We start from the raw sequence: 14,582 nt of genomic DNA, 5'->3' as shown, positions 1-14,582 counted from the left end.
AGATAATGCATAAAGATGTACACAATGAACACTCAGTACAAATAATGTACAACTGTAAAACCTTAACTTAAATACACACACACACACACCACACACACACACACACACAGATAGAAACAAAACTGTTAATAGCTGATTTCTTCTAGGAAGTAAAAGAGGGATTTTTTTAATTTCCCACTTTGTACATTGGCTGTGTTGTTAATAGACAAATATACTGATTTCATTAGAAAACATATTTCCATGTGGGAGAATTCCCAAAAATAAAATCCTTATACATATATCAGATATATGTTTACATATATATGTATGTATATCCATATATAAATAAAATGTTTAAGAAAATACACTTAATGAAGAGTCTATTTATCAGGGGCCAAGCCTGAAAGAAATGAGTTTCAGGTATCAGAGTAGCCATTAAGAAGCTAAAATGATCCGAGCCTTTAACCAGTTGTCACAATAATATAAGCAAGAGGTTAGATCTCAGAAAACACCATCTCCTACCATCCACCGGTCAGGTCAGGTGGATCAGCACAGAAGCCAGGGTCACTGGACTGTGCAGAGAGTCCCAAACAAAAGGCGCTTGCAGTTTAATGTACCTTAGGGCTAGAAGCTTAGGGTAGGGAGATATAAGTGAAGAAGTACTGAGTCACAATGCAGAAAAGTTCTTCAAGTTGGCATCCCTTCTCCCTCCATAAGAAGTTGTTTGGCAGAGGCACCTTAAGAAGCCCCAGGGAAAAGGCTCTCTAAGGAGGCACTGAGGCTAGGAATGCAGGTGTATATAATAGCATGGCTAGCCAGGTCCTGAATCCTTGACAGTCACTCCCTTTTGAGACTATAAAGCACTGAATGTACACCAGTTCTTGAACAGGAAAGGAAGTTTTCTCTCAGGAGATCTACCAGGTCTTTGTGATTGCACCTGACTGGGCATGAAAACAAAATCACACATATGATTTTGGCCTGGAGCCAAACTCCTATTGTGTGCAAGCCACTATACCAAGTGCTGACATTATGAATTAAACATTTTGTCATAAGAAAATAAGATAATAAGGAAATAAGTGCTAAGACAGAAAAAAATAGGATTGAGTAATGAAGACTGAGTGAAGCCAGGGATGAGGAGGTTTAGTGAAAGGGATCTTCCTTCCTTCTCACAGCATCAGCTCTGAGTTAAAGGATGAGGAAGCAGTTATGGTGAGAGCAGTTATGGTGTGTGCCGGATAAAAGCAAACAAAAGAAGATGCAAAAGAATGCAATGATCACAAGGTAAGAGAAGTGGCTGGCATATTCTAGGAAGTCAGAAGTTGATATGATTGAAGCTGGCTAATCATCAACCATAGAATAACAGGAGATAAGATGGAGAGAGGGTCATAAATCAGGTCATGCAGAAGAATTGGGAAATCAAAGGAGTAACATAAAACAGAGCAATGAAAAGATCACTCTGGCTATCATGTACTGAATGGATAGAAGATGAGCTAGTCATAAAAGCTAGAAGACCAGAGATTCTGACTAATGGGTTAGTAGAGGTTATCAGAGAAGCAGGATTTTTTTTTCCTTTTTTTTCTATATTTCCAAGTGACCCACCACCACAGGTATGTATTGTAGTTACAATCCAAAATAGAAATATCTTATATTCTTAGAAATAACTTAAAAAAATTCATGCCAGCTATATTAATAAGAAAACTGTGGAAGAATCAAGTCAATCAAGTACTCTCTTGAAAACATATTCCTTTTTAACATATGATAGTCAATATAACTTAAATAAAACACAATCTTCTAATAAGAAGTCCCTCCTCTCCAAATTTAAATGTTTAACAGTTTGCTATTTATCCTTCCAGATATTTCCTATGCTCAAATTATACATTTTGAAAAAAAAAAAAAAAAGTATTTCTTAAGAGTTTGAAAGGTCCAAAACTCTAAACTATGCACTAAAGCTATAGTAAATTTAAAAAGCACCTTAGAATATTTTCAATCTTTAAGAAAAGCAGTGATCTTCAATAGTTTAAGGTGATTTAAGGTTTCAAAATGGTATCACATTACATTTATTTTGATAATGACATATTTGTACAAACTAGATTTTCAGAAGCTGAATTTTTACTGTTTTTTTTGGCCTTAAATCTACTGGATGAGGCTATTAAGTTATTGGGTGTAGGAGCAAAACAAAAATACTTATTGAGACTAAGGGCACTGAACCAAGAAATTTTAGAAAACTCTAGAATAAAATTTTCACAGAAAGTATTTTCACACAACCTATTAGACTCAACTCAATTGTCCCCCTGCCTCTGGCTCATTTTTCTCCCCTATTCTTCATTTCTGATCTCTAATTCATCCAAGTGATCACACAAAAACCCACACCCCTACCCACCACCAATGGTTCCTCCGCATTCTACATGCCAGATACAGATTGCTTTCTGAAACTGCAAGAACATTCTCTATACATTTCTAGTCCTCTACCTGTGTAAAAACGGTTCTCTGTAGTTGATGTGCATATGTATATGTGTCCGTGTATGTGTGCGCAGCATATGATCTTAATATATACATAGGTATTAACATGTCCGCATTACACTATAAAGGAAAAAAGCATTATGTGTGTGATTTTTGTGAATTCAACAGATACTAAAAGAAATATTCCTGGCATATTACATTTGGACAGCAAATGCTTACACAGGTATAGGCCACACAAACACACACAAAGGATATACACAATAATACTAATAGTAATTATCTCTAAAGGGTGTTATCCTGCTAACATGTCAATACCCATTTCCTCCAAAAAAAAAAAAATCTTCCCAAACCGCCTTATCAGAATAGTTTTCTCCCCTCCGATACCATCATGCCACTTTGCTTGGACCACTATTATATTAAGCAGCCTGCTCTATCTAGAACAACTAGTTAGATATAACCCTTTCTCTTCCAATACATAGTGAATATCTAGGTACATCATCCTTTTATGTTTCTTCCTACAGTGTCTATCTGTTTAAAGCATAATATTCACTGAATAAAACAGGTTTTGAGTCAGTATACCAATAAGATATCAGACAGCGCTGAATCTAACAGGAAGGGTCATTTAATTTTCTACAAACCTTTTGATTGAAGAATTGTTGGAGAATGTTGTAAAAAGTCTCCAAATTTCTGTAGTGTACTTTCTTTTTTCTTAGTGGCCAAGTTTAATGCATGACTCCGTAAAGAATATGTCTTTTTAGATGATGGACGTGTGGAAACCTAATAAACAGACATTTTTTCTTATTGTAGATAAAAAATGTTATAAGGAAAGAGTTAAAACCTAATAAACAGACATTTTTTCTTATTGTAGATAAAAAATGTTATAAGGAAACAGTTATAGCCACAGTTAAATTAGAGAAGTTATGAATTCTTGGATAAGGAACTTGGGATTAAGTGCACAGGAGAAGGGTGAAAGGGCCAAAGAACAGAAAAATGAATTTGCTAGCTAGAGAGTTGAGTCAGAAGTGAGGCACTGCAGGGCTACCTGCTGATGGCCAAATGCTAAAGGTCACATTCCAAGCTGAAGATAAATGAGTTACAATTGGACACACAGAATCTCTGGATAATTACTAATCAGAACTTGACTTCTTAATTTCCAGCTTCTATTTTCTAAATGCAAATGACAGAAATGGCCAATTTTATACAAATTAAAAGACAAACCTCTTGATCCTTTTTGACAGAAGAATTTCTATGCTCTGAAATAGGGAACTTATTAGAATTAGTTCTGGGTGTAGAATTCTTCTTATTCTCAGATTTCACCAAGTCCTACAAATAATACATTTTAGCATTAGTTAATTTCTTGACAGTATATTCTTTGTCTAGCTCAAAAGAGAAAATCTATAAAATGCCATTTTATCACTTAAAACTGTGGTTCTTATCTGGGGTCAGTTTTGACCTCAGGGGACACTAGCTAAATATGAAGATAGTTTGGGTTGTCTTTGCAAGGGAGGAAGATAATGATAATGACAACTAGTGGGCAGAAGCCAAGGACACTGCTAAACACCCCTGCAATTTGAAGGCTATCCCCACAACAAATATGTGTCTAGCCCAAAATGTCAACTGTGCTAAGGTTGACAAACTCTGACTGCAGATATGAATTTTTCATATACATCATAAATAATGAAGTTACCCAAGCTAAATGATATACCTAGAAGAGTTAACAAGTTTCATTTGAATCTCATTTTTAAAATAAAGTATAGTCAAGTTATATCTAGCTTTTCCCCATTCCCAAATCATACAAGCATCTATGTTTAAGACCTTTCACTGAAATCTGTCAACATCAAAAGCAAAACAAACTTCACACAGGTAAAATATGGAAATTGAGAATTATTAAAATTTTTCTTTCTTACTAAATAGGCATGGAATGTTACCCTTTGTTTCCCCTACACTACTTCACAAAGGACGAAATCCTTTTATAGGTATATTCACTGAATTTAACTGTTTTACATCCTAGTAATACCAAAGAAAATAAGCAGGAGGGTGGAGGGTAGAGAGAAGCAGAGGAAAAATCATGATTAAGCATAAAAATCCAAGTTACAAAGTAGGAGGCATAAGAGTCATAAGAAGCTGTCTTCATGAAAGTAGACAGACAAAAAGTAACCACAAGAAGCAAATAAACAAAGACTAAAAGGGTAGGACACTACATCCAGAGTATTCAATAAAGAGCTTTGCAGTCTTTACTGGATTAGAATACTGCTGTGTACAAATGATTTTTCACAAGAATCCATACAGTCAATTTATTACAGCAGTGAAGATACAGCATCATCAGTTAAAAAAATTAAAGTTTCTACATGATGTATCTAAAACTATCTGAAAATCTTTTCTGAAACACGTGCAAAGGATATATACCAACAATAAAGTGAACAGACTTATATATTTTATCCTTCAAATACTACACTCAATTTTTTTTTTCCCTTGGTGGGGACGGGAAATGGACCCAAGAAAAATCAATTTAACATAATGATGCTACACAAACACTAAAGGTATTATATGTGTAGCAGCAAAAGTACACCGAATAATATAAACTTGGCAAATTTATTACCTAATAGAGGGCCTCAATAATATGGTTAATACTATCTGCTCTTTCATCAGCTTGAAAATATACTATTCTTTAATGGAGTTAAACAAAATCAGCGAAAAGTAATGTTGCTAAAGTTTTATAATTAGTTTAAATGTAAAACAAATTACTTTAAAAGAAAATGTTTACCCTTTATTTATATCTACCAAATGCTGAGCAAAAGCTAAGCATTCTAAATTCATTAATATATTATTTCAAAAAGGAGGAAATTGAGGATGAGAAAGTTTATGTGACTCACCAGATCTACATGAATTAAGAGGTAAAAAAAAAAAAAAAAAAGTTTGACAGCCCTACCATTCAGAAGCTGTAGTAAGAAAAAGTAAATAGTTTTAGCCTATTACTTTATTGACATCCAAATTTTAATACTAGTTGATGGGAAAAAATTTTCTCCTTCAAAACTTGCTAAGACCATGGAGACCTAACATTTTAGTTAAATGACAAAGACAAGTTGCTTCTCTAATTTCATTATCATTCCTTTCCTCTTTCTCTGGAAGGAAAGTGATTAGTTTCAAAGAGACAAGTATATGGAAACCAGTCTCCAATAAAATCCACCATCTTGTGACCTATTACAGTTTAAATGAAAACAAGGAGGAAGTTTGTATTTTTACTCTTAAAGGGTCGAAAATATGCCTTAAAATTATGATTTGATCTCCTTACAAACAGAAAGGCAGTATAGCAGAGCTTAACTATACAAACAATAATAATAAGATTTGCTATTAAATTTACTCATCAATTAAATACTTACCTCCTCCATTTCATTACTCTTCCTTTTCCGGGCCTTAGAAATCTTAACTGTCACTGGTGTAGTACAACCAGGGTGTTTTACTGCCATTTTGTTTGGCTGTAAAGGTGTAAATTGAATCTCTAGCTCAGGTTTTGGAAATCGAGTACTCTGTTCGTTTTCTGTTGACACTTCACAAGAGTCAAGAACTACAGATCCATCCTACAATAAAATTAAAAAGGAAAAAATAATTTATTTCAGAATATGAATTTACAAGCCACAAAATTCTCTTAAATGCCTAATAAAGAAAATAAAAAGTATGCTGGGTCACAGAGAGGATAAGACTGAGTTATCATCAACACTACTAGATTTACACATGGAATGGTAAAATTGGAAGAAAGTGGAGCTGGGGGTCTAGCTCGGTAGTAGAGTGAATGCTTAGCATGCATGAGGCTCTGGGTTCAATTCCTAGAATCAATAAAAAATTGAGGGAAACTTAGAAATCAGCATTCTCCAAACTTGCATGATTATAAGAATTACCTGGAGACTTCATTTTAAAGAGTATAGGCCCTTACCACAAACCTACTTAGTCAAAAATCTCTGAGGAAAGTCCAGAATTTTTAACAAGCACCCTAATAATGGAAGACTTAAAGCTGGCTACAAATTCTTTGCTACTCTTCTCATTGAAAAAGGAAAGCTCTCATTCTCCTCTTGAATCGGTGCTGTCGTTAATGCTCTCTGTGGCAAATAAAATAGGGTAGAAATAATATACAGTTGTCTACGGTCAATGATAACAAGAATTCTAACCTCCATCCCGTCCTCTTGGATCACTAACTTCCAGGACATTTTCCCTCCTCAAAATCCAAACTAGAATATAGCCACTGTGTTGTGAAAAGCTCAGGCTATATATAGGCAGAGGTCTCATATAAGTTCAGCAGAACTCCCAAAATCAACTGCCAGCTATGCATGTTTGGGCTCTCAGCCTAAGTGAGCATGTTGATTTCATGAAGGCAAAAAAAGTACACAAAAGAACATGACAATAGGGTTCCCCCAAAATTATGAAATATACAATAACTTCTGGAATCATTAATAGGAAATTGGAACCAGGAGGTTTAGATAACACATATAAATTTATGGACAAAAAAATGTTCTATTATATATGATTGCCCATGTAATCAAGATTTCTGGATCATTTGCACAAACTTTTTGATTTGTATTAATCCCTAAGAGCAATACAAATTATTTGAAACTCTATCAAGAACTGTCAAGGAAAGAATGATTCATGCTGTTTTCCTAGATTAAAATAAAATGCCTTTCTCTTCTCATTTGCTTAGTAAGCCTCTACTCACCATTAAGGTCTCTAGCCCACTTCCACAATCCACCAGGCTAATACACTGCATCTTCTGCAAAGTTACTTGCAGAGTTCACTTTCTATTACAACACTTAGCCCATTGTGTATATAGCCTCAGTGCTTAGCAAACTTCCAAACACTGAACGCTCTGAATAAATTAGTTTAAAAATAAACTTAAAAAGTAGTTTTATCATCAAAAATGAAATGACAAAGAATTTTTATCTATTTCATATCCAATCTGAGAATCTCTATGTTATTCAGTAACTCGCTTCTAGAAGTCTCAACCCAATACACATTAAGGAAAATTAATGTGAGTATTAAAGGCTGGTAACAAAGTTATTATGTGGACACAATTCCCCAAAAACATACTATTTAATACAATGCTTACTAAAGGAACTTCTAATGAGAACAAATAATCACCCCTACTTTATCAGTTGTAGGATTTTCTATTTCTGATCATTAAGTTTGTGTGTATTAACAGATCTACTATTTTTAAGGAGATTAGCATCATCTGGGGATCTAATCTACCAAAAGATAAACCTCTAGTTTTCCTTCACACAGACCCATACACATACAGGTAATTATGAAGCAAGGTATCTGCAAGTATTGATTACATTTACTTGGAAGTGTTATAAAGTGACTAATGGTAGATAAAGAGAACAAAAAGAAAACCTTGTTACTGAATACTCACCTCTACTGCATTCCTGGAAATTTCAAAACTTGTTGACTGAGGTTCATTTTCAACTCCGTCGGTATCCACTGAAGTAATATGTCTGGGTTTGATATCTATGCTTTGTTTTTTCTAAAATAAGGAAATATTAAAGAAGTCATTATACTCTATGTACGTATAATATGTCAAAATACCTTCTACTTCATGCATAACTAACGAGAATAAAAAGTTTTTTAAAATGTCATTTTAACCTGAAAATACATAAAACAGCTCACATAAAGAATATAAAAACTGATGGACATGGTGGCACAAGCCTTTAATCCCAGCTTCTCAGAGACCGAGGCTGAAGGATCCCAAGTTCTAGGCCAGCCTGGGCAACTTAATGAAACCCTATTTCAAATACAAAAAGAAAAAAAGGCTGGGGATGTAGTTCAGTGGTAGAGCATTCATCTAGTATGTATGAGACCCTGGATTCAATTCCCAGCCAAAAAATAATAATCTCCCCCAAGAAATAAGAATATATATAAAATTAAGATTTGCATGGACCAAACAGTGAAAAAAAGTAAAGATTTCAATGACTACCTAACCTTCCTTCTACCTCTGTCACCCTCAGAGATTCAGAAAAGGCTCAGCAACTCTCTAGTCATTTCTGAGTCTAGTCTAAGGACAAATTTGTAAGATTACTTTCATCTTCCAAAATGTTTCATGTGCACTCTCTCATTTTACTTTCATGGCACCTTTCTAGTTAGGTATGGTAAGAATCATTATTCATACTTTCCATGTGAAGAAACAAAGATCTAGACATATTAAATGACATAACCATGATCTGTACTGAATTGTAATTTAAACATCTTAATTATTTTTGATAACACAATTTTGAAAAATAGAGTCTCTTTGGGAATGTGATCACTTCAGTAGACTTTAGGAATAGAACCCATCTTATGGGAAAATTAGATAGAGAGTGTTCAACAAGAAAAGATTTACTTATTATGGCTTTCAGGCTTTAAGGCCATAGTGATAACCTAACACCATGATAATTAAGGTTTTCAGGCCATAACAATACCTAAATCTTTTCTTGGAGGACACTTCTCATCCCATTTTCCCACAAAGGAGGTTCAATTCCTAAACCCTGTTTAAGTGATCTATAAAAAAATATCAGATTTTTAAACTTGGTAAGTTCCAATGTATATGTTATCATCACATCCATCAAAGCTTAAAAAAAAAAAAAAATCAAACACATCTTTTATGTCATTTATCCATTACTACCAAATAATAAAGATTCTCTTTAATTCATAATTGGGGAAAGCAACCAGCATGTATTGACTTCCACTGTAGCAAGAACTGTGATAAAATTTTATAATGCTCTCAATTAATTTAATAACTCTATTAGGGAGATATTGTTATAAACTGTTTTAGATAAGATTTAGACTGTTAAATAGTTTTCCCCAAAGGTTCCAAAACAATAATAACAGTAATGATACCCAGTAGTTTTTGACTTTCAAGTCTGTGTTATTTATATAATGTGATACTACTACTTTTTAAAGGGACAGTATTTCTCTCAGAATTATTAAGACTTTTGATGTCTCTCTCTTCTCGCTCTCACATTTTTCCCTTATTGCTTAAGGATTTTGAGCAGAAGATATTTAAGTGCAGAAAGACTAACTTCAGATGAACCCTGATTCCATTTACTGGGATGTAGCACTGCAAAACAATTATCAGAGTTCTTACTACAGTGGAAGCCAGTGCATGCTAGTTGCTTTCCCCATTATGAAAGGCAATCCTCTTCATTTCAGGATTCCTACCCCCAACATATTATTACAAGTAACTGCTTGAAAAACTCATAATGTGCTACCATTATTGTGCTTACTTTCAAAATAATTTGTATCATGGATAGGCCCAAATATTCATGGTAAATCATATTTCCATATTTTAAAGATAAATTAGTGACAAAATCACAAATTGTTGATTTTCTAATTATTCTACATGGGAAATATAAACAAAACTTTAGAGAAAGTGCCACACCTCAAGCCTGGACAAATCAATCATACTGATAAACTCTGAAAACTAAAAATTCATAAGAAATATCCAGATTTTTTCAAACTCTGATTTTTCTCTGGTCTACTGTATTAATTAATTGAGGATAATCAATTATTTAAAATTTTTTTCTATGTTCAAAAAAGGCATGGAAAGAACAAGATTCTAAATCCCATCAACATGTACAACTATAGTACATCAATGAAACATGTAGAGGAAAAAAAAGAAGAAAGAACAATAATCTACTGACTATTTCAGAAACTACTGGTGTGATCTTTTTTAACTGTTCAATTTCATTATCCTTCTGTATGTTACTGGAGATCAGTGCTTTCAGCTGTATTTCTAAAGCTGCAACCAGTTGATCCCGTTCTTCTCTCCACTTTTGAAGGTCACTATTTTTCTCAGCCAGCTGTGCTGTCAGTATTTCCTAAACAATAAATAGAGAAAATATTGAACTAAACTACATAATGAATCTAAAATGACACTCTGAAAGCAACAAAATAGATAACAAAATTTGTAGTGAAGTGTAGATAAAATATTTACCTAGAAAACAAAATACATTTAATGTCCACATTATAATTATCCCTATTCCATCCTCAAAGAAATTTGTTTATTGGACATTTCTTTCAATAAACAATTGTAGATATAGCCTATAATCTGATACCAGTATTTCTACCAATATTTAGGAAAGAGAGGACAAAATTACAGTGAAACAAATGACAAATCCAATAGCAACAAACAATAAAAAATGCTTCATTTACAATGGGTTCAAAAAATCATGAAATACTAATAAATTGAGAAAATATGTACAAAACCTCAACATGAAAAACTATAAAGCACTGCTAAAACAGATCAAAGAACATCTAAATAAATGGAGAGTAAATCTATGTTTAAGGATAAAAACACTCAATGTTGTTAAGATGTCATTTCTCTCCCCAAATAAGTCCAAAGAGTCAAGGTAGTTTCAATCAAAACAAGCTGGATGCACATGTGTGCAGAAATAAAAGAGCTGATTCTAAGTTAAATGACAATACTGATATAGAACAGTCAAAATTACTTCGAAAAGGAAAAACAAAGAGGAAGCAATCAACTGTCATTTCAAGCCTACTGTAATAAAGACAGTCTGATAATGCCATAAGGATGGACAGAAAAATCAATAAAAGAGAAAAGAGGGTCCACAAACATAAGGTCAACTGACATTCTACTTAAGTGTCAAAGAAAGCAACACTGAAACAATGGTCTTTTAACAAAGGATACAGGAAGACCTGCATAATCAAATAAAATATAACCAACTCTAATGTTATATACTATATATAAAAATCAATCCTTGGACATAAGATTTATGGCAAAAATAGAAGAGCAGTGGGAAACAGTTGTTTAGTACTACCAGGTCAATTGGTAATGACTCCTATCTCACACAAAGCTTTCAAGAAATGATAAAAGTGAACATCTTCATGTCCTTGAGATTCATAAAGGAAAAAATTGGGAAAATTAACTACAATGAATTCTAGAACTTCTACTGATAAAAAACATAGAGTAAGAGCATGAAAAAGCACTAAAAGAAGGCCCTTACAACACATTACCTAGATGTCTATCCAGAAAAATATAAAGAACTCCTACAAATCAACAAGAAAAAATTAGGCAATCCAACAGAAAACCAGGCAAGGGGACTTGTAAAAGCAAAGTCAATAAACAAATGAAATAATTTAAATCTTACTACTAATCAGGAAAAAAGCATATTAAAACCATTAAAAAAAGATTGACAGTATTTTGTGTTGGTGGGAACATACAGAACTGCAATACTAGTTTGGAGTACAATGGATACAATTATATTGAAAATCAGGCCAGAAATCCACTAGTTTCACATATATACATACTCTCTCATTCAGCAATTCTATTTTATATACATATGCAACAGAAGAATATGCACATGTGCACCAAGATACTCTTAATGCCAAAATCAGAAAACAATACAAATATCTTCAACATTAAAACAAATAAATGGTGGTATATTCATATACTGAAACAATCAGCAGTAAAAATGCAACATGAATGATTCACTCAAATGTCATTCCAAATGAAAAAAAAACAAGACACAATGTATTCATATCTGACCATTTATACAAAATTCAAAATGAACAGAACTGAAATATAGCATTAAAAGACAGAATGATTATTCTCACTGACAAAGAGGCAGAAGAGACAGCCTCTGAGATGCTGGAAATATTCTATTTCTTGAAATGGTATTAAATGGGTGCTGGCTTTATAATAATTCACTGAATTATATGTATGTTTTGTTTACTTTCTGTCTTATATGTTACAATCAATTTTAAAAATCAAAAATGTAATCCTTAAATGGCACATACACAACCTAAATATGGTTATAAAGAAAATGGGAGAAAGAAGCAAACAACTTTCCCTAAGACCAAAAATCCAAAGAGCTAGGCACAGTGGAAGACCTACAGTTTCCAGCTTTAGGAGACTGAAGCAGAACTGCTTGAACTCAAAAGACTGAGGCCAGCCCAGGCAACATAATGAGACCCTGTCTCAAAAAAACAAAAAAGAAAAAGAAAACTCCAAATGGGTTTTTCTATGTACATTATTGCCCAAGGTACCATTTGCTAGGAAAAATAGCCTTTGACAACTTATAGTTTTGATTTTACTTCTTGTCACTTATTAATGGTAAGTTTGACTGAGCTGTAGGACAGCAACAAAGAATCAGAAGCAACCTCTGTAGCAGCAGAATTCTGTTCAACCCAATATTTCTTTGCTAATAGTTTGGATCTAAAACTAAAGGCCCATGTGTTGAAAACTTGGTCTCCAGATTCACGCTGTTAGAAAGTGGTGGAATCTTCAAGAGGTGGAGCCTACTAGGAGATTATAGGTCATTAGGATAAACTCTTGAAGAGGATTGTGGGACCATAGTCTCTTCCTCCTTTTTTCACTTCCCCACCATTAGGGTGAAAGGTTTTCCAGTCACATGTTCCCTCCCATCATGATGTTACACCACAGACCCAAAGCAACAAGCCAACAGATCTTGGACTGAAAGCTCTCAACTAAGAGCAGAAAATAGACCTGCTATCTTTATAAGCTGATTATCTCAATATTTGTTACAGTACAGGAAGCTGCCCAACAGATTCCTAGAAATACTTCCAATCACATGGATTTAGTACATGAAATGAAACATATGACCATCTCAGAGATACAGTAATGGCAAGCATTAGTCTCAGATTTCTCATGACAAAAATAAAAATGCTGATATTCTACAGAAATATGACAATTAAATATAATGTAGTAGTCTGGATTAGATCCTGAACCCAAAAAGATAGTAATTAGAAACCAGTAAATTTCAAATATGGAATATAATTTAGTTAACAGAATTATAAAGATTAATTTGTTGGTTCTGATGATTGTATTATTATGTAAGATATCAGAAATTCTTTTTAACTTTTCTGCAAATATGGATTTCAAAATAAAAATTTAATGTTAATAGGACCAAATGAAGTTTATTTTCACCAAAAAACACAAAAGAGAAAAACTCAAGAAGAGGCCCCATGACTTCAGAAAGACAGATACTTCAAACAAGTCCTTTCTGAAAAATGGCTTCTGTTTTTTGGAGACTATATATGACACACAATTAAATGTAATCTGTCTACAAATCTACCATTGAGGGCTTGAGGGATGCTGCTGCACTTTTGCTTTGCTTTTCTACCTATGCTCTTGGGCCCAGGGACTGAGTCAGTGCAGTCAGTGCACTGCTTTGTGTTCCCTTTCCACTTCAGCCCTGGGTCAAACGAAGTCTTCTTTTCATAGAAAAGTTTAGCTTCAGTCAAGTTTTATCATAAGCAGAGAAAAGACCAACAGATAACAATATGACACTGCCAAGGCTAAGATGGAATCACAGAGCTACAAATAGCCAATGAAAAACTAAACATCCTTTCTACCTATATTCTAGAAACTATTAACTTTTTACAAAGCCTTGCTAAAATTGACTTTTGAAGTAAAATACACTCACATTAGAATCTGCAGTTCAAAATGCTCAAAGTTTAAAATACTGTAGGGAAAACTGCAGCAGTCCAAAAGGAAGAGATTTTTAAATTCAGTATCTACATATTGAGAGACAATTTCCCAATTTGCTAAATGAACTGAGGACAGTTAGAACAAGAACGTAAGTGAAGCCAGTCATGGTGGTACAGGCCTTTGATCCCAACAACTCAGGAGGATGAGGCAGGAGAATCCTTAGTTTGAGACCAGCTTGGGAAACTTAGTGAGACACTATCAGAATAAAAAATAAAATGGGCTGGGGATGTATCTCAGTGGTAGAGCACCTCTGGGTTCAACAATTAGTACCAAAGAAGGTTTGGGAGAGGAACATAAGTTAATGTCAAGATAAACAGAAAAGTTATCTAATAAAATCAAAATTTTCCTTAAGAAAAAATAAAAAATAAAAAATAAGTCAACCACAGAGATTCTAGCAAAAAATCCCAGGAATAAATATAACAAACCATATAAAAGAAAGCTGACGAGATGCATCAAAAACATAATTGTTACCAACCACTTCCTTTTGTTGCTTTAAATAACGCTCCCTATCTTCAGCATATTTTTTCATGTCTTTGTTTCGTAGACTCTCAGCTTCTTTGACTTGAGTGATAAGCATCATTTTTTCTTCTAACCATTTCTTTCTATCATCTTTATATTTCTGCTCAGATTCCTGTAAATATATATAGTACAA

At 33.6% G+C, this 14,582-nt stretch overlaps 1 protein-coding gene across 2 annotated transcripts in view; it reads right to left on the bottom strand.

Annotated features, from left to right (window-relative positions):
• The window catches only part of Kif20b (kinesin family member 20B), a 60,989-nt gene that overhangs the window by 3,891 nt on the left and 42,516 nt on the right, over positions 1 to 14,582 (bottom strand). For both annotated transcript variants that reach the window (XM_046450473.2, XM_046450474.2), the window contains exons 25-30: positions 14,406 to 14,561; positions 10,101 to 10,277; positions 7,838 to 7,948; positions 5,820 to 6,017; positions 3,658 to 3,762; positions 3,078 to 3,216 (exon numbers count right to left, since the gene is read on the bottom strand). In XM_046450473.2, the coding sequence (XP_046306429.1) occupies positions 3,078 to 3,216; positions 3,658 to 3,762; positions 5,820 to 6,017; positions 7,838 to 7,948; positions 10,101 to 10,277; positions 14,406 to 14,561 (886 nt within the window). The remainder of the gene's footprint in view (positions 1 to 3,077; positions 3,217 to 3,657; positions 3,763 to 5,819; positions 6,018 to 7,837; positions 7,949 to 10,100; positions 10,278 to 14,405; positions 14,562 to 14,582) is intronic.

This window comes from Marmota monax, unplaced genomic scaffold (genome assembly GCF_021218885.2).
Source record: "Marmota monax isolate L192 unplaced genomic scaffold, Marmota_monax_Labrador192_F-V1.1 WCK01_AAM20220418_F8-fsc00004, whole genome shotgun sequence".
In the NCBI taxonomy this organism is placed as follows: Eukaryota; Metazoa; Chordata; class Mammalia; order Rodentia; family Sciuridae; genus Marmota; species Marmota monax.
This window is presented reverse-complemented; position numbering and strand designations above follow the sequence as displayed.